Genomic DNA, 26,490 nt, shown 5'->3' with positions numbered 1-26,490 from the left:
TTTGACAGACACTACATTATGTTTGTTGTGTGCCAGAAATCATTCTAAGCATTTTACAAATACTAATTTATTTCCTTCCCATCAAAATCCTCTGGGGTATTTTTATCACCCAATTCCTTTGTTGCTTATACATTTGTCATGTGTTCGTACCTGTCTCAGGTTTAAGAAAAATTCTTTGTGGAGAAAACCTCAACACTGAGAAGTCTGTCCGTTAATTAACACCTCTTCTTCCCCAGGAAAATTGGTGAAGTACCACCTTTATTTGAGCTCAGTGGCTAAACACCAGCTGTCTGTCTGTCTGTCTGTCTCTCTCTCTCTGGTAGTACCTGGGTTTGAACTCAGGGCGTAGTGCTTGCTAGGCAGGCGCTGTACCACTTGAGCCACATCTCCAGCCCTCAGCTCTTTTTTCTAAGCACAGATTCTGACAAGTTCAGACGTCAGCTGGAAATGACCTTGATTCAGGTTGCTTTCATCCTGTGGAAATTTCAGCCCACTCTGTCCTTTGTTTGGGATTATGTGTTCCCTGGAGAGTCACCCCCGGAGGACCCGAGTGACTGCTATGTGACTTCATGTGGTCTCATGGGACTGTATTGTGTGGGAGCTTGGGAGCTGTGCTGGAGGGACAGTTGAGATTTTAATCTTGTTTTTGGTGGCTTTTTTTTAGGACATTTGTCCCTTCAGGTTAGTTTAATTAAATGCCAGGTGGGACTGGCAGCAGTGGATTTCACTTGAAAATGTGTGCGTTTTTCTAGAGCCCTCTGGGCAGGCTGGTCCGACTGCCGGAGGATCATGTTGGCTTCTTGGTGCATTAGGTCCTGGGACTAATTGCCTGCTTGTCCCAGTCTGCCCTGCCCAGCCCCAAGATTGCAGAAGGGTGCCCATTAGGCTCCTGCTGAGTGCTTGGTTTCCTGCCAGCTGGAGGAGGCGTGGGCTGCCTAGCTGGGCGAAGGGAAGCAAGCAGTAAAGCTAACGCTGTGTGTGGGAGTCCATTGCCCACTGTGGCTTGGACAGGTGGAGTGTGCCATCCGTCCTGGGTGACCCTGGCTGCCCCATTTTTCTGGCCCTAGTCCTTTGTGTTTCTCCCTTTCATCCCTTCTCCTCCTCTCTCCTATGGTGCAGAATGCTGTGAGATGATGTCCTGGGCACCCTTGGGTCACACTGGGTGTTAGCAGACTCCACCTTGACATTTTTCCCTCCCGCTGTCCTCCCCTTATTTAAAAAACATTTCTTTGGGATTGAGGCCTTTATTCTGAGGTGGAAGATTTCACATGCGCTTATCTTTCCATGTACTGTGGTGCGGTTGGAATGCAACTCTGGGCACATGTGACTCTGGTAAGGGAGAGATCCTCTGTGCCTTGGTTTCTCATCTTTCAAAAGGGATACTACTACTACTACTACTACATCCTAGGCTAAGAAAGTCATTGTTATGATTTTCTCTACTTTCCCTGCTCCACATAGGGGTCTGTGGCAGGAAGGAAGGCTCTTGTCTTTTTCCCCCCACAGCTGTGTTCCTGGCACTTAGTAAGTGTTCAGCGTGTCTGTTGAATGAATGAATGTGGAAAAGACTATAAATGCTCTTTGCTCTGGCCTCTTCTTTTTCGTGTGTCTTTGGACTAGAGGAAGGAGAAAGAAGAGGGCATGGAACTCTCTCAGAAAAGTGAGAGAACCAGGGGATCCTCCCTCTGTCTACACTCCCAGCCTTCTGCGTCATTTGGCCTGCTGTCATCCCACCCTGCCCCTGTGGAATCAGATGCCATAGCATGCGGGCCACCCAGCGTGCTGGTGACTGATGTGGGGGCTGTGTTAGGACTGGCAAGGGCGGGGGGAACCCTTTGGTGTTTTGGGAGTGCCAGATCTGTCTTTAATGTGCTGGATGCCCATTAGCTAATTTAAGCCATAGCACACCTCTGAGGTGGGTCTTCTTAGCCCCATTTCACAGACAGAAAACAGAAGCACTGAAGCTCAGTGACTTGCAAAGGTCGTGCGGTATTATAAATACTTATTAAATATATATATATATTTTTTTTTTGGGGTGCTAGGCATTGAGGAGCTGGTGGTGAAAGAATCCTGAGGTGACTCCTGGCCTGAAGGATTTAAGTTTAATGATCACGGTGGTGGTACCAAATAATCCCGTAAATAGTTATGCGGGAAGTGCTGGGGAGACAATATGCCAGGACACAGAGTGACCAGAGATCTGTCACTTGAAGGGAAGCCTTGCTCAAGGGCACACCCTTTGGGGCTGAGATCTGAAAGATAAGCAAGAACTAGCCCCAGAGTAGGGAAGGTTTTTGGCACTGGCAAATGCTCAAGGCAGGAAAGAGTGGGAATGGGAAGGTGGCCACTGTGGGGGGAGCAAGGGAAGGAGATGGGTGGGGAGACTGAGAAGGCGAGCTGAGGTAAGCAGAGACACACTGAGGGTTTGGGATTCTGTCTTGGATGCAGTGGGGAGCCATGCAAGGATTTTGATGAGGTGTACCGTGAGCTCTCATTTACAACTTTTAAAAACTCTTTGTGCTGAGTAGAGGGAGGATGAGTGGAAGGGAGAATGGATGTGGGAAGATGAGAAGGGACGGTTTAAGCTTTCACTATAGGATTTAAAAGTATATCCAAAAGCCACATGATCCTCTAACTAGATGTGATTTAACCAGAAGAGATTCCATGAGTCAGCATCTATTTTTTATTAAACATTTTATTTTGAAATAATTTTAAATTTACAGTAGAGATGCAAAGATACTGAGAGTGTTCGTACATAATTTCCCCAGCTTTCCCTAATCAACACTTATTTTTTATTTTTATTTTTTTTTCATTTTTCTTTTATTATTCATATGTGCATACAAGGCTTGGTTCATTTCTCCCCCCTGCCCCCGCCCCCTCCCTTACCACCCACTCCGCCCCCTCCCACTCCCCCCACTCAATACCCAGCAGAAACTATTTTGCCCTTATTTCTAATTTTGTTGTAGAGAGAGTATAAGCAATAATAGGAAGGAACAAGGGGTTTTGCTGGTTGAGATAAGGATAGCTGTACAGGGCATTGACTCACATTGATTTCCTGTGCGTGGGTGTTACCTTCTAGGTTAATTCTTTTTGATCTAACCTTTTCTCTAGTACCTGTTCCCCTTTTCCTATTGGCCTCAGTTGCTTTAAGGTATCTGCTTTAGTTTCTCTGCGTTAAGGGCAACAAATGCTAGCTAGTTTTTTAGGTGTCTTACCTATCCTCACCCCTCCCTTGTGTGCTCTCGCTTTTATCATGTGCTCATAGTCCAATCCCCTTGTTGTGTTTACCCTTGATCTAATGTCCACATATGAGGGAGAACATACGATTTTTGGTTTTTTGAGCCAGGCTAACCTCACTTAGAATGATGTTCTCCAATTCCATCCATTTACCAGCGAATGATAACATTTCGTTCTTCTTCATGGCTGCATAGAATTCCATTGTGTATAGATACCACATTTTCTTAATCCATTCGTCAGTGCTGGGGCATCTTGGCTGTTTCCATAACTTGGCTATTGTGAATAGTGCCGCAATAAACATGGATGTGCAGGTGCCTCTGGAGTAACAGTCTTTTGGGTATATCCCCAAGAGTGGTATTGCTGGATCAAATGGTAGATCGATGTCCAGCTTTTTAAGTAGCCTCCAAATTTTTTTCCAGAGTGGTTGTACTAGTCTACATTCCCACCAACAGTGTAAGAGGGTTCATTTTTCCCCGCATCCTCGCCAATACCTGTTGTTGGTGGTGTTGCTGATGATGGCTATTCTAACAGGGGTGAGGTGGAATCTTAGTGTGGTTTTAATTTGCATTTCTTTTATTGCTAGAGATGGTGAGCATTTTTTCATGTGTTTTCTGGCCATTTGAATTTCTTCTTTTGAGAAAGTTCTGTTTAGTTCACTTGCCCATTTCTTTATTGGTTCATTAGTTTTGGGAGAATTTAGTTTTTTAAGTTCCCTGTATATTCTGGTTATCAGTCCTTTGTCTGATGTATAGTTGGCAAATATTTTCTCCCACTCTGTGGGTGTTCTCTTCAGTTTAGAGACCATTTCTTTTGATGAACAGAAGCTTTTTAGTTTTATGAGGTCCCATTTATCTATGCTATCTCTTAGTTGCTGTGCTGCTGGGGTTTCATCGAGAAAGTTCTTACCTATACCTACTAACTCCAGAGTATTTCCTACTCTTTCTTGTATCAACTTAAGAGTTTGGGGTCTGATATTAAGATCCTTGATCCATTTTGAGTTAATCTTGGTATAGGGTGATATACCTGGATCTAGTTTCAGTTTTTTGCAGACTGCTAACCAGTTTTCCCAGCAGTTTTTGTTGAAGAGGCTGCTATTTCTCCATCGTATATTTTTAGTTCCTTTGTCAAAGATAAGTTGCTCATAGTTGTGTGGCTTCATGTCTGGATCCTCTATTCTGTTCCACTGGTCTTCATGTCTGTTTTTGTGCCAGTACCATGCTGTTTTTATTGTTATTGCTTTGTAATATAGTTTGAAGTCAGGTATTGTGATACCTCCTGCATTGTTCTTTTGACTGAGTATTGCCTTGGCTATTCGTGGCCTCTTGTGTTTCCATATAAATTTCACAGTAGATTTTTCAGTCTCTTTAATGAATGTCATTGGAATTTTGATGGGAATTGCATTAAACATGTAGATTACTTTTGGGAGTATCGACATTTTTGCTATGTTGATTCTACCAATCCATGAGCATGGGAGATCTCTTCACTTTCTATAGTCTTCCTCAATCTCTTTCTTCAGAAGTGTATAGTTTTCCTCGTAGAGGTCTTTCACATCTTTTGTTAGGTTTACATCTAGGTATTTGATTTTTTTTGGAGGCTATTGTAAATGGAATTGTTTTCATACATTCTTTTTCCGTTTGCTCATTGTTAGTGTATAGAAATGCTAATGATTTTTTCTATGTTGATTTTATATCCTGCTACCTTGCTATAGCTATTGATGATGTCTAGAAGCTTCTGAGTAGAGTTTTTTGGGTCTTTAAGGTATAGGATCATGTCGTCTGCAAATAGGGATATTTTGACAGTTTCTTTACCTATTTGTATTCCTTTTATTCCTTCTTCTTGCCTAATTGCTCTGGCTAGGAATTCCAGTACTATGTTGAATAGGAGTGGAGATAGTGGGCATCCTTGTCTGGTTCCTGATTTTAGAGGGAATGGTTTTAATTTTTCTCCGTTAAGTATAATGCTGGCTGTAGGTTTGTCATATATAGCTTTTATAATGTTGAGGAACTTTCCTTCTATTCCTAGTTTTCTTAGAGCTTTTTTCATGAAATGATGTTGGATCTTATCAAAGGCTTTTTCTGCATCTATTGAGATGATCAAGTGGTTTTTGTCTTTGCTTCTGTTAATGTGGTTTATTACGTTTATTGATTTTCGTATGTTGAACCACCCCTGCATCCCTGGGATGAAGCCTACCTGGTCGTGGTGAATAATCTTTTTGATGTCAACACTTATTTTTAATGAATAGTCCTTATAAATTAGAAATGGGTATTTCTAAGCCAAACACACAAAAGACAAATGCTGTATGTTTTCTCTCATGTGCAGAAGCTAAAAAAAAGTTGGCCTGATTGTAGAATAGTGATTTGTAGAGATTGGGAAGTGTATGTATGTGTGAAGGAAGAGGGTGATAAAAGAAGGTTGTATGCATGTGTGGAAATAGCACTGAATCCCATTAATATATACAATTAATATATGTTAATAAAACAATTATATAAGCATGAATATGTATCTTAGTGGAGAATAAAAATCTCTGAAACAAACAGCTCGCTGAAGGGTAAAATACTTAGATGCATTCTCAGTCAAGATAACAATAATACAAAAGTGCCTGCACACATCCCGTGCTGTGCATTGAGGCAAGAGGAGACGAGAAGCAATTAGAGGAAGTGACCCTTGTCAATTCCTGTCACATCCGACAGAGGTCACTGAAAATCTCCTAAGATTAATACAATCAGCAAAATGGCTGAAGTATAGAACATCCAACAATAAGGCAAAACTCATTGGTGTTTATTGCACCTGCCTCCAGTGGCCTGGCTCCTACACTGTAGTTTCTCTTTGGAGGGCGGGCCTGAGAAGTGGAAGATGTAGGGGAGAGCCTAGAGAACTGTGGGTCTGGGATAGGGAGAGACCAGGGTGTGGGGTAAGAGAACTCAGAGTGAGAATTCTTCACGGTGGGCACAGTCAAGGGCCAAGAGCTGGGGCTGTCTTCAGGGCACGTGCTGTGGAACAAGAGAGGACAATGCTGTGGTCAGTGGCTTTTTTTTTTTTTTTTTCCATTTTCTAACCTTGCTGGTGAACAGAACTTGCAGTTTCAAAAATAGTTGAATCAAAGGGCTGGAGGTGATAGAGCACCCACCTAGTGAGTGCAAGGCCCTGAGTTCAAACTCCAGAACTGCAGGGGAGTAAGGGGGGAGTTTGAATCAATTGTATTAGTAGGGTCCTTTAAAATTTCTTATTAGCATAAGTTAATTGTACAAAGGGGTTTCAGTGTGGTATTTACATTCATGCATATAATGTACTTGGATCAGTGATTAAATTCACCTTGTCTGTATTACTCTTTCTTAACCTCTTTTCCTCCTCCCCCTCCTTTTTTTTTTTTAACAGTTTTAGTTGGTTCTGTTATGCTGTTTTCTCTCTCTCTCTCACACACACAAATATAATTAAATTCGATCATATAATATCTTCTCTTCTACCCCTTCTCACGTCCCCCTCCCCAAAGTAAACAGTCTCCCACTTGAGGTTCTTTAAATTGTAATTATTTTCTGTAGACTCTTCTGTGCCTTAGGTAGGCATTTGCAGACTTCACAGTTTACTTAGAGTTTTTATTTCTTATTGCTATACCAGTCTTAAACTGTACATGTAGATACAGTAATCCCTCAGTCTCCGGGGAATTGGTTTTCCAATCCTCACAAGTGCCAAAATTCATGAATGTCCAAGTCCTTAATATAAAATGGCATAATTGGGCTGGAAGGCTGGCTCAAATGGTAGCCTTCCTGCTTTGCAAGCATGAAGTCCTGATTCAAACCCCAGCCCCAACAAAAATAAAATAAAATAAAATAGCATAATATTTGCTTATCACCCGTGTGCATTCTCCTGCACCCTTCATTTTTATCTGTTTGTTTGGTGCTGGAGGCTGAACCCAGTGTCTCAGCGTGTCAGCCATGTGCTCTACCTGAGCTGTAACCCTAAGACCCTCTCTCTTCCTTTAAATCATCTCTAGATTACTTACAATAACTAATTCAGTGTAAATGCTATGTACTGTATTGTTAAAGGAATAATGACAGGGGAAAAAGTTTGAAGATGTTCAGTACAAAAATTTCCTTCCACATTCTGTGGATCTATGGTTGATTGAATCCATAGGTGTGGAGGACTGACTGTGGCTACTGAGCAGAAGAGGTGGGCATTCTTGCATTATTAGTGATTTTGAGGCAGGAGTTTTTAACATTTTCAGTGTTTGCCTGTAGGATTGCTGTGTGTGTGCACTGCGTGTGTGTTAGATGTCATTTTGTTAGTTGAGCAGCTTTGTACTAGGAAGATTAGAGTTTCTGTAGCCCATTTTGGGGTTGGCACTTGAGCCATGGGAGCCCCCTTGCTCATAGGCAGTGAAGTTCTGCTTCTCCAGGCTGCCCTGCCCTGCCCTGTGAGAACTCTTTGTCAACAACCTCTGCCTGTTCCTATCAAAGTTCAGTTATTTTCATGAATGAATGAATTTTCATTAATTTCCTGGCTTTGGTCTGCTTCTTCCATGCTGATGTGGTTGCTTCTGGCTATTTTGGCTAGGTGTAGATCTGATTTGAGGGGAGAGAACTGTTGCCCGCCCCTTCACCCCCGCCCAGTCCATGGTACTGGAAAACTGGCTCTGAGGTGACCTGTCTGTGTCCTTCCTACCCCTGCTTTTCTCTTAGTCTCTTCTACCACCTGCTCACCCTCCAGCAGCCTCCTTTTGATGCTGGAATAAAGAGGAAATCCCACCATGCGGGGCAGGCCTGCGGGCTCTGCTTTTGTCTGACTACACTCGTCTTCCTCCTCCTCTTGGCCCTGTGCACACTGGCTTTTCCTCCCTCTGCCCTGTCGCATCCTCAGGGCTGTTACACACAGGACCCTTCCTTCTCCCAGCCCTTTGCTGTTGGATCTCCCTACAAGTTGCATTCTACCAAGTGACTTGCTTCACCATGTCACATCACAACTAGACTTTGACTTTTATCTTAGTGAACATCGTCTAGCCTTTTCACCCCCCCACCCAAGGATCTTTACCATTTCACCCCCCCACCCATGGATCTTTACCATTTAGCATGATACCTGGCACATAGCAGGTGCTCAGTAAATGATTTTTAAAAATAAATGAGTGAATTCTTGCGAATGCAACTCAGTTGAGGGACTAGAGCTACCTTGTTCAAAACATTGTTGAGCTTATATGGACTCTCTTCTCTTTAAGTATAAATAAATGTACCTAGAATTCTTGATCCATATTGCAGAACCTTTATACAGTTGACTATACTGAGAACTGAGTGTGAGTCTCTGCCAACCTCCCCCCCCAAAAAAAAACCCCAAAAAACAGCTAGCACAGGCTCTCATCTGAATTTAGTCTTGTCCTTGTTATAAATAAACAACCCTGCTGACACAGTGCAACGTGAGCATGAGGATCAGACTCAGCTCACTGTGTTTAGGAGTGTAGAGTGTGCGTTTGGTAGTGCGTGTTTTATAATCTGCTATGAAGGCAACAGAGATGGAAGAATGGTTTGCAGAAGACAGTTAGCCAGCTTTCAGCTTTTGCCCACGGTCACAAAAATGAATATCAGTGTGTCAACCTAAGTAAAAAGCAAAAAGCAGTCTGAGAGTGTTTCTCCAAGAACAGATTCATCTTTGGAATTAGAGAGCCTTGCTGTGGCAGTAGTGTGCCGTAGGAAGCTGTGGGCCTGTGCAGGGATGCTGAGGCAAGGGAAGTTTCAAAAGCAAAAAGGAGGATTCTGTTGAGATAGCTTGAAACACTAGTCCTTAGCCACAGTGGCAGGTGAGCATTTGTGAGTGGATGTCCAGGTAGAAGTGCTGTTTTTGCATGAGATCGTGGTGGCCTCTGTGAAGGCCCTTGGTTCTAGCAGGGTCTTTTGGGATGGTTATTATCAGGCATTTGTGTAAGAACCCTTCTTGCATAACCTGCCAGTTTTACTTAGTTTTAAAATTAAGGCTGATATAAGCAACTCCATTTTAAAAATTATTGTTGTACTGGAGTTACACTGTGAAATTTACAAAAGTTCTTAAAATATATTGTAGTTGAATTCACCCCTCCCTCATTCTCCTTTATCCTTCCCTCCCATTCCTGGCATAGCTCCAGTAGGTCTCATTTTTCCATTTTCATATATGTGTACACAATTTTTCAACCATATTCACACTCCTACACCCTTTCCTATATCCTTCCCCTCCCAGATGCCTACCCCCAGACAGGACCTGTTTTATCTTCCTCTTCTCCATTTAAGTTAAAAAAAAAAAAAGACATTTTTGTTTGTTTAACGTAGCTCCTCTTTGATTTTGACAACTTTTACATTTCTCCCACAGATGGCTCCTGAAGTGTGCCCCCACGAGCAGATTCAGCTGCACTGGGCCTTGCTGGGGGTTCAGATACCATGCTTCACCCTGACCACCTGAGTTGGAAAGTCTGAGGCTGCACTCAACACCAGGGAGCCATGTTTTAATGACCTCTGGGAGATTCTGAGGCAGACAAAATTTAAAAATGATGGTTTAGGCCATAGTGAGGGCTCTGACTGCTCTCACACCTCTTTCCTTTATTCTGAGTGCTCCTACAGGTGACAGTAAGACAGGCTGAAACCAGGGACAGATTGCCATCCTGGACTCCACAGGACAGCTTCCTATGTCCCTCTCCTTGGGTGTGCTTGCTGGAAGCAGCTGCCTGTCTTCACCAAGCGCCAGAATCATTCTCACTGGCTTGATGAGCGTAATCAGGCTTGGCGAGAAAGCAGAGATTTGACTCAGGAGTGGCCACCTCAAGGAACCATAGCATTGTCCATAGGAGGAATGAGAGTGGGATTTGTGAGCATTAAAACACATCTCGATGCTTTAGAGTGTAGTCCCAGGCCTGGGAGCCCAAGAGACGCTGTTCAGAGAGGCTGAGGCCATACGTAGAACCTGACTGTAGATCAGATCCAAGTGCAGAGCGTCAGAGCTCATGTTGAAAGTGCACTTTGACTTAGGCTGGGGCTTCATCACGTGGTTCCCAAGCAGCAGCCTCTGCACGTTCAGCCCAGCCTGGGGCTCTGCCACTCAGGTGAGCAGCTGCTTATGCTAGAAGGTGATCCTGTTATGCAGGCACTTCATGCCAGGTCTCTAAGATGTCTGCAGATCAGCGTAATGGTTATGTTGTAGACAGCACGTAATGTTAAGTTTTTCCTGGTACATGTGAGGTTGAACTCATTGCTTGACATATCTGAAAATGTGTAAAAATGGATCATGTCCTAGTATAGTTCTTATGTAGTAGGATATATTTGTCCCCAGCTTGGTGCTGAGGCACAGGGCTCTCTGACAGTGTCGAATCTTCTGTGGGGTATTGGAAGCTGTCTGTGGTTTGGGATGGTGGGCAGAGGTGGAATCTCTGGCCATGGATGAATAGTGGGAAGCTGAGAGACGTAAGAAAGCTACCACATTTCTCTAGTCGTTGAAACAGATTCCAAGAGTACAGAGGCTGCAGACTTTCAGGCTTGGCTGGGGTCAAGATTGCCTGCAGGTGGTGTGCCTTGGAACCTGTTGGAAGGTTTTGGCTGTAGGACCCAGCGTCTTCCTTTCCAGAAGAGAGAGAATCTGGGAGATTTATCCTTTTCCCTCGAGCCAAAAGCTCTCAGGGTTTTGAGTGTGAACTCTTCTGTGTCTAGCCTCTGGGTTCAGGCATGCTTTGGGGTGACAGATTTGCTTCCTTTCCCATGGTGACCCAGGCATGGCACGTCCCTCTGAGGACATGTAGGCACCTCAGGAGGGACTGTAGCCCCAGAGAGGTTGTTTTTTTGGAGCACTGTGATATGTCGGTCCCTGGAGACAGACAAACATCCTTTACCCAGCGATGATACTGATTTTGAGGACTCATGGTAAACAGAAAGGCACAACGCTGATTTGGTCCCTACTAGTGAATGCATTCTACGTTGCCATTTTCCTGGTTTTGTTTTCTGTAAATACAGTAAGCTTACCTCATTTGTGAATTTGTTACATGTGGTTTTGACAAAATGCCATCAAAAATAATAAAATTTAAAGAATCAAAAGAAATTTCAAAACTAAAATAATTAAAAATTCCCATGTGCTCATTCTGTAGCTCAGTGGATGAGCTCTCAGTCCTGTGTCATCAGTTGTGTTGAAGTCATGTGACCTGCCCTTCATTTTGTAACAATCTGCCTTCCAAAGAGCAAGGTAAAGGTAATGTGCTTAATTGAAGTGATGAAGTGAGAATTGAGATCTGTTGAAAGGCTCACGTCTTCAGCAGAAGTTGGGCAGCGTCACGGGGAAAAAGGAATCGAGCATCTGCTGCAGCACTGAACTCTGCATCCTGAGATGCTCCGTGTTTCTCACCATAGTCTCCGTGGAACCGTACACCGCGGATACCAAGGTTCTGCTATAGTAGATTGGGAAGTTTGGAAATGTGGTGCTTCTTGATTGCAGAAGTGGTGGTGTAAGTGTTTTCGTGGGCAGAAGGGAATTGGAAAGCTGCTGAAAAGCAAGCATTTCCCAGTTCTGGGGGCCCTTCAGGGGGACTCTGAGAAGGGGACACAAGAGGAGGGCTCTGTCTCTGCTGTCTTGGAGTCTGGTGGAGTGGCTCAAGTAGTAAGAGTGCCTGCCTAGCAAGCTTGAGGTCCTGAGTTCAAACCCAAGTGCTGCAAAATAAAAAGAAAGGTTTTGGTGTCTTGGGTGTGTTGGTGCGGATGTGGACTGGGATTCTGGAAGAGTCAAACAGGAGGTAGCTGCCTATTACCTGTGGTCAGAGCACAGGTCCTGGTCAGGTAGTCCAGCAGTTTGGTGCAGCTGTTTCTCGGAGATGCGTGCCTGGGCACAGTGAGGCAGATGAATCAGGGACAACCACCTTGAGCCAGGAAGAACGTGGTCTTTGGAACTGTTCACGGTTGGGAGGTGGCGGGGGTGGGGAAGGGATGCTGGGCAGGTGGGCAGGGACCTCAGTGGCTCTGGGCCTGGCCTCTGGTGTGCAGGTGAGTGGCCTGGTCCTCTGTCACGAGGACTAAGGAATCTGGAGACCCTCTTGGTTTGAATGGTAATACTGGTAGGAAAGCGTTCTGCTCAGACACCAAGAAGATGGTCCATACTTCCCCTTCCGGGCCCTGTACTCTTGTTTTAATTTTTGCTTTTAAATTTAAGTGAAGTGATTTGACTTTTTGTGACGATCACCCTATCCAGCAGAGGTCCTTATCCCAGGAGGGCTTTCCTGCCATTCACTCTATAACTCTCTGTGTCCTCTGCCTGCCCACGTGGGTGAGCCTCTGACCCGTGGCTGTGTTCACCTTGATGCTGGGTTTGGTGGGTGGCTGCGGGTGAGCTCCCTGTACACTTCTAAAAGCAGAGTGCATGTCTGTGTCAACATTCCAATCCTCAAGCTTAGATCCTTAATGAAACTGCCTACTTCATCAGGCGGATGAAGAAGTGGGGGAAAAGGTGTAGATAAGTGACCCTTGAGAGCTGCCAACCTGGGACAGGGGGTAGGGAAAGCACTGTGTGAGAGTGAGTGAGTGAGGGCATGTGCGAGTGAATGTGTGTGTTCATTTGTGGGTGTGTGCTAGTTTGTGACTATGTAAGTGTGAACGTGGATGAGTACTTGTGTGTATATATGTGAGTATGCGTGTGTGGGCATGTATGAGCACAGGTGCATGTGAGGTGTGTGTGGGTAGGGATGCAAGTGTGAGTGTACACGTGTGTGCACTTACGTTTCTTTGACAGCTAAGAATATTAGCTTCAGTGGCTCGTCCTCAGCTTTTCTCGGAAGGGTCGCCCCACGCCTTACCTGCGAGGCTGGGAATTGAGCGGGAATGCCTCCCAGAGGCTGGCTTGATAGAATTAAGGGGGCATTCCTGGTGGGGTGGTTTAACTCCTCCCCTCATTCTCCCTTGCCTCCCCCAGCACATTCTTTTTAATTGACATATTGAAGAAAATGTTCCCTGTGCCCAGTTTAGTTCACCTACACAAGCAGTCAGGTTGAATACCACTATGGTTCAAAGAAACTAATTACAAATGTGTATAACAGACCTTACAGGTGGGGTTTATCTTACTCATTTCTCTACAAGGGAAGACCTTTGAGAATGTTTTAGGATTTTATCTAGCAATTTCACGTGGCTTAATAAAGCTTAATCCAGAAATATGGTTAGCTCTCCTATTTACAATACAAGCTGTCACTTTTAGATATAGCTACAGGCTCCAAAAAGCAGTTCCTGACAGAGCCACAGCCCAGCAGGAAACCAAATTTAATTCCTTTCCTCCCAGGGGATGTGACCAACAGGAATAGCCTTTTCAATGCTGAATGGACAGCTCTCACCTGGATGTGACTCTTCAAAGGCCATGCTGAAAGAACACACTGCTTAGCGTGCTGGAATCTGTACTCAGATAGATTCCATTGCTGCTTGTCAATTATGATACAGATTTTAATACACTTATAAAAGGAGTAAATTATTGATGACCTTCTTTATTCTTTGTACAAATGATTCAGGCTTGTGCATTTGCATTTACACTGTTTTAGGAAGTAGTAAGAAACAGGTTTCTTTTCCATCTGAGATAGGTTAGAATTAAGGTAGGTAATGTGAAAAATCACTAATGTGTCCCCCGATCCTGCATAATGTGACATTAATTGGTTTTTCTGCCATCCTTACTGAAAAAAGCTGGCATTCAATTCATTTCTTTGTGCGGGCTTCTGGAAAGATGTCCTCTGAAATACACAGTGACTCGTTTAACAGGATGCCCGGGGAGGTGGGCAGCCATCACTTCTTGCCAGTCAATGACAGGCCACGTGGAGATGGCCAGGGAGCCCAGGGTGACTTGTTTTCATCTCTCCTTAATAGGTATCCCCTTTCTTTCCTATTTGCCCCACTCTCATTAGGAGGAATGCCGCAACCGCGACCTTGTCCCCAGATGGGGGACAGAGTACCAGAGTTCCAGCCAGTCTCTTTCCCACCCCGTCAGGATTATTTTCAGTGCCCTGACTGTGCAGCTAATCACAATGACATTAAATACAGGCCAGCTTGACTCATTTCCCTCTGCTCTGGAGACAAGCCAGCACTTAGTGAGACTGATGGCAGTCCAGAAATCACCCTGGCAGCTCTCGAAGGAGTTGGGGTTCTGCCCGTGATGATGGGGAGCGGTGAATTTCCTGTAGAAGGACAGGGCAGTCCATATCAAAAGTGTCAGGCTGGCGCTCTAGCAGGCCTGGAGGGCAGTGGTCTGTAGAAAGGTCCCCCGTCATTCTTGCAGCTCTGACAATGGTGACGCAGGGCCCTTCGCTCTTGCCGCTCTGTAGGTGCCTCCATTCTAGTGTGAGTGCATTTGAGGCTGTGAGAGAGTTACTTGGCCTCTTGTCCTGTTGGTCAGAGCTCAGTAAGCCAGACTTCTGCTGCAGGGACAGTGGACAACTGGGAAACATTCTAGCCGCATCCGCTGCAAGAGGAGGAAGGGATGTGGGATGGTGGCTTAGGCCAGTGCATCTCGAACTTTCCTGCAGCAGAATCACCTGGATGCCGGTTCTGACAGAGCAGGTGTGGGGGCCCAGGAATTTGCCTTTCCTGCCGGCTGCCTGGTGACGGTGAGGCTGCTGGGCTTCAGCAGTGCTGGGCATGATGCGTTTGCATGTTGTGTTTATCCACTGCTCAAGGGAACCAGCAGTGCCTGTCATGCCGTGAAAGAGACAAGGAGCAAAATAGATGAGGCCACCTGGAATCTTACAAATAATTAAAAGTGTAAGGTTGGTGGAGTGTTAGGCGCTCTGGAGGACAAGGCCTGGGCATGCGTGTGTGTGAGGGACTGCTCCATGCCCTGGAGGGATGTGAGCAGGCCTTTGGTCACCAGGTAGAGGGACTTGTAGCGTTATTAGCTGTGTTGGGGTAGGAAGAGTAAAGCCCATGAGGAGATTGGAGAAAGACCAAAGACGCAGGGAAGACTGAGGGTAGTCAAAGGGGGTTGTAACTGCTTCTGCAGGCCAGATGCTGGTGATCTGGGCCTGAATTTCAAGTCTCTTCATATTTCAGGGCACCTGTAAAATAGGGACAATGTCTGTTTGGTAGGTTGTTTCCAGAGTAAATTAGGTGGGGGTTTTAGAAAATTGCTTTTTAAGTTTTTTTTAAAATTTTTGCAGTATTAGGGTTTGAACTCAGGGCCTTGTGCTTGCTAGACAGGTGCTGTACCATTTAAGCCACACACCCCCAGTCCTTTTTTTCTTTAGTTATTTTTCAGGTAGGGTTTCACGCTTTTACTGGGACTGGCCTTGGACAGTGATTCCTCTACATAGACCTTCCATGTAGCTGGGATTATAGGGTGAACCACCATGCCCAGCTTATTCGTTATGGTGGGGTCTCACTAACTTTTTGCCTGGGCTGGCTGTGAACCATGATCATCCTGATCTCTGCCTCTCAAGTAGTCAGAATTACAGGTGTGTGCCTGACTGGAAAATTTCTTGATTGGCGGTGCCTCCTAGTTTAACGAAATATGTAACATATTCATTTATAAAGTGGTTAACTCCAAACAACTTTATACATATTTGTGCCCTAACAACTTGGTAGTCATTTAAAAAAGCAATAAATATCAGTGGAAAAAGAAAAGGAAAGCTATTTTGTTTCTTTCTTAAATTACTACAGTTACTTAGTAATGGAGTGTGAGACCTTGGACTCACCGGACATCGCTGCCTTCTTTCCCTGTTCTGTTTTTGTTTGGTGCTGGGGGTGGAACCCAGGGTCTCGTACATGAGAGACCTGTGCTCTACTACCGATTTACACCGGCAGCCCGTGACGTTCACTTTTTATCACAGCACCTACTGAAATCCTTTACAAAGACAGGCCATCGAGAGAGAGTGGTGTCATCCAGTGGGGAGACCCAGGCTGGCAGTGTGGGTGGTGTCTGGCCCGTGCTGAGGCTTGCCATGTGGCCCTCAGCACACAAAATGCTTTGCCTCTGTGACCTCACCTGTGACCTCTGGGTGCCTTGGTGTGTGGATAGAGAACTTTGGGCTTCAGAAGGTTTTCTTCCTTCAGTTCTTTCATCAACGGTGACTCAGAAGCAGTGAAGTGTTGGCCGTGTGGGGGTGGGAGGAGCACTTCAGCCTTTACAGAGTGGAGGATGTAGACTCTTGGTTGGTGCCACGCTTGTGGGCTTCCCTGAGGCCGGGGCTTGGAAGGAGAGTCTTGGTGCTGTGAAGAGGAATATTTGATTTGCTCAGGAAGCAGCATGTTCTAGGTGGGGAGGGCATGCTGGGCCCCTGGGGAAGGACCTACTCCTCCCAGCTGCATTGACCTCTGCTGGACTAGTGTGCTTGAAGAATGGGAACCGTTCGGCGGGACATGTCTAGCTCACCATGCAGCTGGATGTTGAAACAAAGTCAAACACAAGAAATATTGTGGTTGGTGGAGTGACCCAACCGGTAGCACACCTGACTAGCAAATCTTGAGGCCCTGAGTTCAAACCCCCGTGCCACAGGAAAAAAAAAAAAGATCCTTTTAAAAAGACAAACAAAAGAGAAAAAAGGACTGCTGTGGACTAGCATCAATTTGTGTGTGTCACCGGAATTGTGGACTGCACTTTGAGTAATTGCTCTGTCAAAGGGACATCATGTACAAAGGCCCTCGGTGGTAGGAGTCAGCTTGGTGAACAGGAGGGAAGAGAGAAAAGGCCAGGGTGGGAGAGGGAGTGAGCAGATGGGAAAGTTGGGGGAAGGGTGGGGATGGGTTATGCCGGTTCTCCAGGCTACCAGAAGAATGTGAGTATCAGTGAAGACATTTTCATCCTGATGAAGGTGAGAAAGTTGTCTTGATCACTTCCTAGGTGATAGTTGAGGGAATAAGGTAGATACTTGGTCACAGAGACCAGTATGACTCAGGCAGTCATTTGGCACTTCCCCTTCTTTGGCTTTGGGTGTTCTTGCCCCTGTGTGTAAAAAGGCTGCACAGAAGGGCCTGCTGGGTATCTAGATGGCTGCAGAAGCACCACACATGGCACCAGGGGCTGCTGACAGGAAATGGGAGGCCCAGCTTTGCTGCTTCCTTCCCTTCCCTGCTGTGAGACCCCCGCCCTTGGAGGCCATTCCCATGAGGTCAGGAGAGCGCTGAGGGGCTGTCCAGTCTTCTCCTGCTGTCCTGCCATTCTGAGGTTTGAGCTGGTGCCGCAGTGGGCCTGCTGCCAGCCCTGAATGGCCCCAGCCTTTGCAGGCAGAGGCCTGGGACAAGGCTCATTCTGATTTCAGCATCCAGCGCCCCCCTACTCAGGTGGCTTTTGTGGGGCGGTGGAGGAACTCTGGGCTCCAGCTGGGCGGTCTGAAGACTTGCTTTTGTGCTTTGGGAGGGAGAAGTGATGTGCTGTGGTTTCTCTGTGCAGGTACTTTGTGCTGGATTTTGAGACGGGCATCCTGCAGTATTTTGTGAACGAGCAGAGCAAACACCAGAAGCCACGAGGAGCCCTTTCTTTGTCCGGAGCCATCGTGTCCCTGAGTGACGAAGCTCCTCACATGTTGGTGGTGTACGCCGCCAGCGGAGAGGTGTACAAGCTGAGAGGTACGTGCTCTGAGGCCTTCCCGGGAGCCGCGTCCCGTCACAGGTGCGGGGCTCCTGGCTGGCGTTTCAAATCACCTGCGACTGGTGGTGGTGCAAGGTCACCGCCCTTCTCATCCTGGGGTGACTTGGAAATTGCTTGTCCTGATTACTGAGTAATTCAGGGCAGCGAAGGGGAGCGGTTGCTCAGGTGGCCGAGCCCTGAGGACTTTGGTTTGCCCAGTGTATGTTCTCTCTGACCTCATTGTGTGGGGGCCATGCTGTGAGGGCAGAACAGGTCCCTGCAGGATCATAATGTCTTTCCTCAGAGTTTCTCTAGAACCTTCTCTTAGCAAAGGGCCCTTTCTCTAAGTCTTAGTCTGTCATGGTCATGGAGTATGCTCAGAAGCCAGCTGGCATGAATGTCCCCTTGCACACTTTCTGCCTTCTCTTTCTGTCCCCTGAAAAATGACATTTGTGGCGCCCTCGGAAATGAGGCCGACTTGGAGGGAGCTCAGGGCACATCCGTCGCACAGAAATGCCAGACTGCATTGTCACACTGTGGTTTGATTGCCAGGCCACGCTTCCAGGATCCTGTAAGGGCTGCACTGCTCGATTCTTCTGTCAGCCTTCTTCTGACAAATAACAAGACAGACAAAAATCCGAATGCGCGCTCACGCACACCCACAGCACGCGCCTGCAGCCCGCGGTAGTTATCGAGGCCTGAGGCAGGCTTTGGATGTTTTAGGTGTGGGGATGGTTGCTAAGTCTGGCTTCTTGGAGGACATTTTTCTTGCCCTAATACCACAAGGCGGCCCCGTCCATCTCACCCGTCCTGAGCCAGGCCGCGGGCCTGCCGTCAGTTCAGTTTTCACTTGTCCAGCTGATAAACTTTACCACCCCAGACATGGAATAATGTTTCTTTATTATCTCTATATAAATCCTGTTTAAGAATCTATAAAGCAATCCAAAATCCTATGAAATAAAAATGCCCGTAGCTGAAGAGGGAAGTTGCTTGGTTTTTCGGAAGCGTGCAGATTCATGTTTTCTTTCGAGGGACGTGCAGCGTGCGGTTGTCTGGCTCGGTGTATGTGGTCCTTGGCTTCGCTTTGCTGTTTATGCCTTCATAAATTGTCAGGGTGGAAACAACAGCAGGTGAAGAATTTAATGGCACACCCCTCCTCCGCTTTGTGGCTTATAAAATGACAAAACCCATACAAAAGAAAATGCCCAACTAATTTGACTTCTGAGTTCTCTTGTTTTACTTTTGAGTTGTTAATATTCTGTGGATTGTGAAACTCCCAGTTGTTTTTATAAAGGCAGTTTTAATAGCAAGCATCTGTGTTTTATTAGCTGTATGAAATAGTTACAAGTGTTAAATTTAGCTAAACTTACCAATACAAGAGAGGCAGGATAGCGTTTTGCATGTTTGTGGTTGGCAGTCTGTTTTCTTACTTCACATCTCCCCTGCACATGGTGGAACTGGATCTTAATGGGCAGCTTCAGGACTGTTTTTGATGCTAAGCCTCTGAACAGTTTACAGACACTGATCTCCCTGGTCTTCCGCTGTGTTTATCGTGTCTATGCAACAGGCCTCCTGACAAACAGATTGTTTTGGAATTGAAAAATGGCACTGAGCCAAAGAACTTTAGCTTTTGAAGCGAATTAGATTTTAGAACTCTGGATTTTGGTGTAATGTTCCAACTCTTCACCTGACAGTTTAAGCTGAAGTTGGGTTTTATTGACAAATGACACTTTGGCCTATCGTTGTAAGCAAGTGTAATTTCCGCAGGAATTATTTGGTCTTTTGCATAGTCAATACTTATGCAGCTAATATCATGACAGTATTTATGCAGTTAAGTTGATAATTTGGATTTTATTAACACTGTCTATGAAATTCAGAATAATTACATATATATTTGTATATAGTTTGATAGATGAGGTGTAGATGGATGAATATGATCACACAATTGACTTGTGTGCCCTAATGTCACTTTGGGGGAAATTTTTGAGGCTATTAAAGGGAGCATCTGGTGTCTTGTTCTGTCCAGTCATCACAATCCTTGAGAACACATAATATTGTGTTAATTCAGCTGAGTGCTTATTTTGTAAATGCTCACAGCACAGCACAACTCTGGGTAACAAAAGGCCCTCAAGAACCGTGCTTTGATCCTCATATTAGCCACACCAGGTAGAGCCATTTATAAACGAGCTTGTGTTTCCTTCTGCACTACCTTTTTAAAGAAGTAGAAATGACTGTTTCAGAGGTTGAAAAAAATGGCAAAATTATTCTTAGACGTTTCCCACATACATGTTTAATGTGGGTCAACAGGGAGTTTTCTGTGGAGAGTCAATGTAATTTGGTTCTTGGTTCGGACCACTTCAGAACACTGTGATCTGTATTTACTTCTCCTTTCCTTCCTCTGCTGTGCACTCCCCAGGTCCCCACCCCCTCAGGTGGGTGTAGACATGAGTTGGATGTGTTTTGGAGCAATCTCTGCAAGCCTTTCTTTCTCTCTGTTCTCTATTTTAGCTGCTGATGCAAAAGAGAAGCAGTTTTGGGTGACACAGCTTCGAGCTTGTGCTAAACACCACATGGAAACGAATTCGAAGGTAAGTGACCACGGGGAAGGAAGGAGGCCTCTTAGTCACCTGTTTCTTGGGGAAGATATTTTTCTTGTTATTTTTGAAGTAAGCTACTGTGGCAGAATCCATGCTTGTCCTGGTGCATCTAAATTCAAACACTGGCCAACAGAATGGGATATTCTCCCAGGTGGCCTGTAGAGGCCTGCAGAACCCATGTGGCAGCTCTGCCGAGCCACTCCACTGCTGCCTGTGGTCAGTTCAGGCCACTGCTAGTGGGCCTGTCGAGAGGTGTGAGTGGATGGCTTCATGGCTTCATGTGGAGGTAGAGCAGTCAGATTTACAGCTCGTGGAGAGTACTTATTGCTGGTCCTTAAACAACACTGAGACTTGAAATTGATCACGTACTCTACAAGAAGCTTCTGCATGCTGAGTGTGTAAAATGTTCTCCATTATTTGGCATCCAAGTATGATTTGTTTTGCCCCAGGATCTTGGGAGATCTTGTGTCAGACAGCAGGGGAAAGGAGGTGGGCATTTTCATGGACTATCGGGAGGATGTCCATTCACTAAAATGCAGCAAATCTTGCAAAATGCATTTACCCAGAGCAAGAAATACTTGTTAAAACCAGTGTTCAAAGGGGCCTCTTTTTATAGCATTAGTTCAGGCTTAGTTATTGTACCCAGCTTCTTCTTTTTGCTATATTCTGCACTTCACACATCATATGACCCCCATACTATCACCTGCCTGCTTCCTTGTTCAGGGCCCCTCCAGACACAACCTCACATGATTTCTTCAGTGTGACTTTTTTTTTTTTTTTTTTTTTTTTTTTTTAGTGCAGGGGATTGAATTTAGGGCCTTGTACTTGCTAGGCAGGTGTTCTACCACTTAAGCTGCACCCTAGTTCTCCTTCTTCTTTGTCTTTTTTTTTTTTTTTTTAATATCTCCATTTCCTTGACTTGCTTTGGACAGTTGCACTTACCTATGATTGGTCCTCTTGGTTTTTCCTGAGTTGAATTTTCAGGAATTATAGGGCCCTTCTTCTAAAGCTTCCCCCCCCCCCCCACCTTGATTATTTTCTAGGAATTATAGTAGTTCTGGACATTTCGTTAGTATTTTATATATATCTAGACAAGGCAGTTTGTTTCCCCCCTTTTATACATTTTATCTTTTTTATACATTTATCTTTTTTACTTTTTATGAAACAAGAGGATAAAAAGGACCTATCCCTACCTATTGACAAACATACTCATTAGAGATATTTGCACTTAATTGTTCTTTTGTTGCCAGTCAGGTAAATTTAAGCACATGTCAGTATGTATTTGTGTGTGTATCTGTGTGGACCTGTATCTGTGTGTACTTCACATGCATGGGATAATATGATATGTACTGTTCCCACTTGTTTTCATTTATTTATATAGTTGGAGAGCTTTCTATATTAGACACATGGGTCTGTGTTACTCTGGTTAGGATGGCTGGGTGGTGCTCCAAGGAATTGATGTTAGTGCTTTATTGACATCTGCTACTGATGGACACTTACAGGTCTTGCTTTTTGGTTGTTCTTCTATATACATTTTTGTTAACATAAATATTTTTTACCTCTAGGAAAAAATCTTTAGAATTGATTTATTTGAAAACATTTTTATTAGTATATATCAATTGTACAGGGGCTTTCATTGTGACATTTCTCTGTGTGCTTATGATGTACCTCGGTTAGGTTCACTCCCTTCATTCCTCCTCCCACTTCTTGAAACATTCTATTTTGATACAAGTGTATAAAGTACTTCAGCCATATTTGTCCTCCTTCACCTTTTCCCTTCATCCCCGCCTCTCCCACTACTACCTGCCCTTAAATCAGACCTGTTTTATATTCCTGTCCCTCATTTTTTGAGTGATATATTAATTGTTCAAAGGTATTTCACCGTGTTCACACATGAACGTATTATACCTTAATTGGATTAACACTCTCTATTACTGTCTTTCCCTGTCCTTCCTGGCTCCCCATTATTCAGCAGTTTTCAATGCATTTTGTTATGCTGCTTTTATACACAGATGCAATGTGTTATTCACTCTTTATCTTTTAGAATGAATTTATATCAGTGAAATTGCCAGATCATATGTTAAATTGCTCTCTGAATTTTCCTCTACATTGGTAAATTATCTTCTGAAGAAAGTTGCCCTAATTTGTATTCCCATTAATTCTACATGTAAGAGTTCCTTTCCTACTCTTATTAACCTTGGATATTATTAAGTTTTTGATATCACAGATAAAAAAATAGGATACCCCATTATTTTCACTTTCATTTCTGAAATCATGCCTGGGGCTTGTTTGTTGGCCATTTGTATTTTTTGTTTTGTTTTCGGTGTTGAGGGTGGAACCCAGGGCCTTGAGCATGGAAGGGTTCGAGCTCAGTGCATTGTGTGCACTGGGCGAGCACGGCTGCGGTGTCCCGCACTTGCTTTTCTATTGGAGTTTTTCCCTGCTTGATTTGCAGTAGCTCCCTGTTTGTGAAGGACACTGAGTTTTCTTTGTCATTTCTTCCACAGTTACTTTCTCCTCGTAGGTCATTTGTAATTTGATTTTTTTTTTTTTGCTAAGAGGAACATTCAATTTTTTATGGTCAAGCTTATGAACATTTTCATTTTTGGGCATTTGGTTTTGCATCATGCTTAGTAAGGGCTTCTCTCTCTTGCGGTAAGCTTATGGCTTAATTGTTTTTAAAATACCGATTCATCTGGAATTTGTTTTGGGAGTGGGAACTGAGGTAGGGGAGCCGACTGTGAGTGCTTCAGTGTTTTGATGAATCTCTAGAGAGAAGAGTGAAGGCATCTAATGGCAGGGAAGGAAGAATGGAGATTCTTCCAAGGAGAACTTGATTTCCTGATATAGTCTTTGGTTAGTTTGGAGTACTGGTGAATCTATTAACAATAGACCTAAATAAATAGTAATTTGGAAGTTTTGGCTTGTGGGGTTCTTACTCTCAGAAGTGGAAGCCAGCTGGCCTGATTGCAAGGGCAATAGGAAGTTAGTTCTACATTGTGAGCAGACCTTGCTATTCTGCAGAAGTGTTATGAGGTCCGGGGCTGCTTGGCAGAAGTTAGTAGCGAAAATGAAGTTGAGCTTAGAGTAGAAAAAGACATCCAGTGAACTGCAGGTCGGTACTCAGTTAATACCGGGGTTATTAGAAATATATGCTAAGCCTTCTCTTCACTGCATTTCTTCCTCGTTCTCTGTCGGCAGTCAGACCCCTCCCGGGATCTGCAGAGAATACCTTTCCTACAACTGCTTGGAATTTCACCTTTTAAAGACTTCTCATGTAAAATCAAGGGTTCCCTGGAACAGCTATTAGGCAGGTGAGGCGCTGCTGTTATTCCATCTCACTTCAGTGAGAACTGCAGGGTAACCAGAACCACAGACTCCAGAGCTGATGAAAGTTTCAAAAATGTCCAAACCAGTTGTTCTAAAACCCTGGCTTCCCCTAGTCACTCCCTGACCGGTTTCCCTGTCCCAAGGTGAAGTGAGAAAAGCAAGGAGGAAATTGTTCCTCAAGACACGGTCACTTAATATAGATGACTACTCTTTTTTTCCCCCAGAAATTCTATTTCTTTGCTTTTGGAGGGTTAAAATAGTATTCCTTTTTATCGTAGAAGATGGGAGAGTATTGATTGATCAGTTGCTTTTAAAACATTCAGGTTTATTGAAGTATAATTTTCACATCATAAAATTCACTCTCTTAAGAGTAAAATTCAGTGAATTTTGATAGATATAGTCAGTCATGTTACCACCACTGTAATCACAATTCTACCATCCCTCATTTTTCCTTCAGTACCCACTATGGTCAAACCCTCTCAGCAACTGGAATGACGGATCAGTTTTCTGGCTGTAGTTTTGCTTTTTCTAGCATGTTCTATAGATGCAGTTGCACAGCTTTTGATGTCAGATTTGTTTCGCTTACAAAAATCCTTTTGAATTTCATCCACATGATTGTGTATATCAATAGTTCTGTCTATTACATTTTCAGTGGGCTTGCAGTACCATTTCTTTTTAATCTCTTTTTTTGCAAAAATCACAAGTAGATGATCCTGTGTCACTTCCCAGACTTTAAAAAGATGTATTGACCTCTGCAATGTAGAGTTCTGGCTGTCTGGTCCAGCTTTCTGTGGCTTATACATGAGGACATTCCAACCAGGAAGCTGTGGAGCTGAGAATTGTGTTAGTCAGTCTTCTGTCACTGTGACAGAATACCTGAGAAGAACAACTTAAAAGAGAAAGGTTTATTTTGGCTCACAGTTTCATGGGTTTCAGTCCATGGTTTATTGCCTCATTGCTGTGGGCTTTCAGTGAGGCCAAACACTAAGGTGGGAGGTCATGGTGGCGCAAAGTTGCTCTCCTTAGGGCAGCTGGGAGCAGAGAGAGAGGGAGAGAAAAGTGACACCTGGCCCCACCTCCGTGTTTCCATTATCTCCCAATAATGTCATCAAATTAAGAATCCATCAATAGATTAATCCATCAGTATCCAGTCACTTATGACCCAGTCATTTCCCAAAAGCCCATCAGCTGGCAACCAGGTCTTTTAACACGTCAGCCTTCTGAGAACATTTCAGATTCTGACCATAAAGACTTGAACTTGGATCCCTGGCTTCTTGCTCTTGCCTCACAGATGCCAGTTAGGGCTGCGATGTGCTTCCCTCGATGGGTAGTGGGGTTCCCTTTAGGATGGTTTCTCTTTCTGGATGGACAGTAACGCTGACCAGTTAAGAATCCCCCTTTCTTCGATGTCACTTGAGTTCGTCCTGTGGCTTCTATTGTTGAGATGGACTTGTCAGGGTATGGAATTAGTCCACTAGGAAGAACAGAAAACTAACGTTCTCTGAACACACAAACAACAAAACACAACATGGTGTCTGTGATTGCAGTGTAAACAGTAAAGCAGCCTAGGGCACCATATGGCTGGGAATCATTTGAGAGAGCCCTGGGGACCATCCCCAGGAGAACATACTTGTGTGTGACATGCAAAGTGTTCAGTGCAGGAGTGAGGGAGACTTGTTACTGTTGTTGAGTGGGTGGTGTCAGGAGACTCCTAGGACAGGGATAGCAGTGTTATGGGGACTTGGGAAGTACTGAGGATGGGGCAGGAACTGGCCTGCTGGCTGGAGTAGTGATTGGTAATACCTTGTATTTGTGGAAGCTGCATCCATGACTATATTTCTCTTCACTGTGGTCCTGTAAAGTAGGTGATTATACCTCCATTTTTATGAATTACAAGACAAGCCAGCTAAACTTAAATGTTGGGCTCAAAGTCACATAGCTGATAAGTGACTGAGCTGGGCAAGCAGTCCTGATCAGCGGCCCCTCCCATCCTAGTTTCTTGGTAGAAGTTTAGAAAGATTCAGATCTCCTCTGCCCGTGAACCCCACATCTTTTTATGTTGTGGAGGGGCAGCTGTGTAATAGGACAAGTGACATCTGTAATGTAAGAGACCCTTCTCTAGTCTTTTAAATTGATCCAATTTCAAAATTTTCTTTTGTGCTATTATTTGAAAGTAACCTTGGTCTTTTGCAGTAGTTTTGGGGGAGGGGTTGTGAGCTCATATAATACACAGTGGGTGTTGTGGTTAGGTTCCCATGAATTTTGACTGAACAGCATCTTCTGAACATGTCCACATTCTGGTTCACAACATTGTACTTAGAAGGAGGATTGTGGGCTTCAGCTGAGAAAACGTCTAGAAGTTATGTGTTGAGCATATTTATTCCTTTGATCCTCTGTCTTTGAAGTGGTGGTGAGGGCTGGCTCACTGGGTTGTCACGTGGCTTACGCAGAGCAGAGTGGGGAAAGCAGTGCTGATGTGGGGCGCCCCTCAGGGCTGGGGCTCAGGAGCACCTGCTGGTTTGCAGTAAGGTCGCTGCTGCTTTAAATCCAGATTCAAAGCCCTCAAGAAAAACAAGTTTGCTTTTTAATCCATTTGTGGTTATGTGTCTGTTTTCAGAGAGGCCCCATTATTCTCTAATGGTCACATCAAAGAACTCAGGGGTCATTCAAAATTCACAAGAGTCAATATCTGAGGGAGGGGAGTTAGAGAAATTTATGAAAACAATGCTATTTTAAGGTGACTTTTGACCTGCGTGAAAAGTGTGCCAAAGAAGACACAAACCAAGCAATTACAGAACATTCAGAAGACACTTGGATT

The 26,490-nt window shown here is 44.5% G+C and overlaps 1 protein-coding gene across 10 annotated transcripts in view; it reads left to right on the top strand.

The window, feature by feature from the left end:
- Nucleotides 1–26,490, top strand: part of Osbpl10 (oxysterol binding protein like 10) — a 293,428-nt gene that overhangs the window by 63,984 nt on the left and 202,954 nt on the right. For all 10 annotated transcript variants that reach the window (XM_074074053.1, XM_020181728.2, XM_074074057.1 and 7 more), the window contains 2 exons: nucleotides 17,569–17,744; nucleotides 20,254–20,333. In XM_074074053.1, the coding sequence (XP_073930154.1) occupies nucleotides 17,569–17,744; nucleotides 20,254–20,333 (256 nt within the window). The remainder of the gene's footprint in view (nucleotides 1–17,568; nucleotides 17,745–20,253; nucleotides 20,334–26,490) is intronic.

The sequence above is a fragment of the Castor canadensis genome, chromosome 5 (assembly GCF_047511655.1).
Source record: "Castor canadensis chromosome 5, mCasCan1.hap1v2, whole genome shotgun sequence".
NCBI lineage: Eukaryota > Metazoa > Chordata > Mammalia > Rodentia > Castoridae > Castor > Castor canadensis.
The sequence above is the reverse complement of the archived record's forward strand: the minus strand, read 5'-3'. Positions and strand labels throughout refer to the sequence as shown.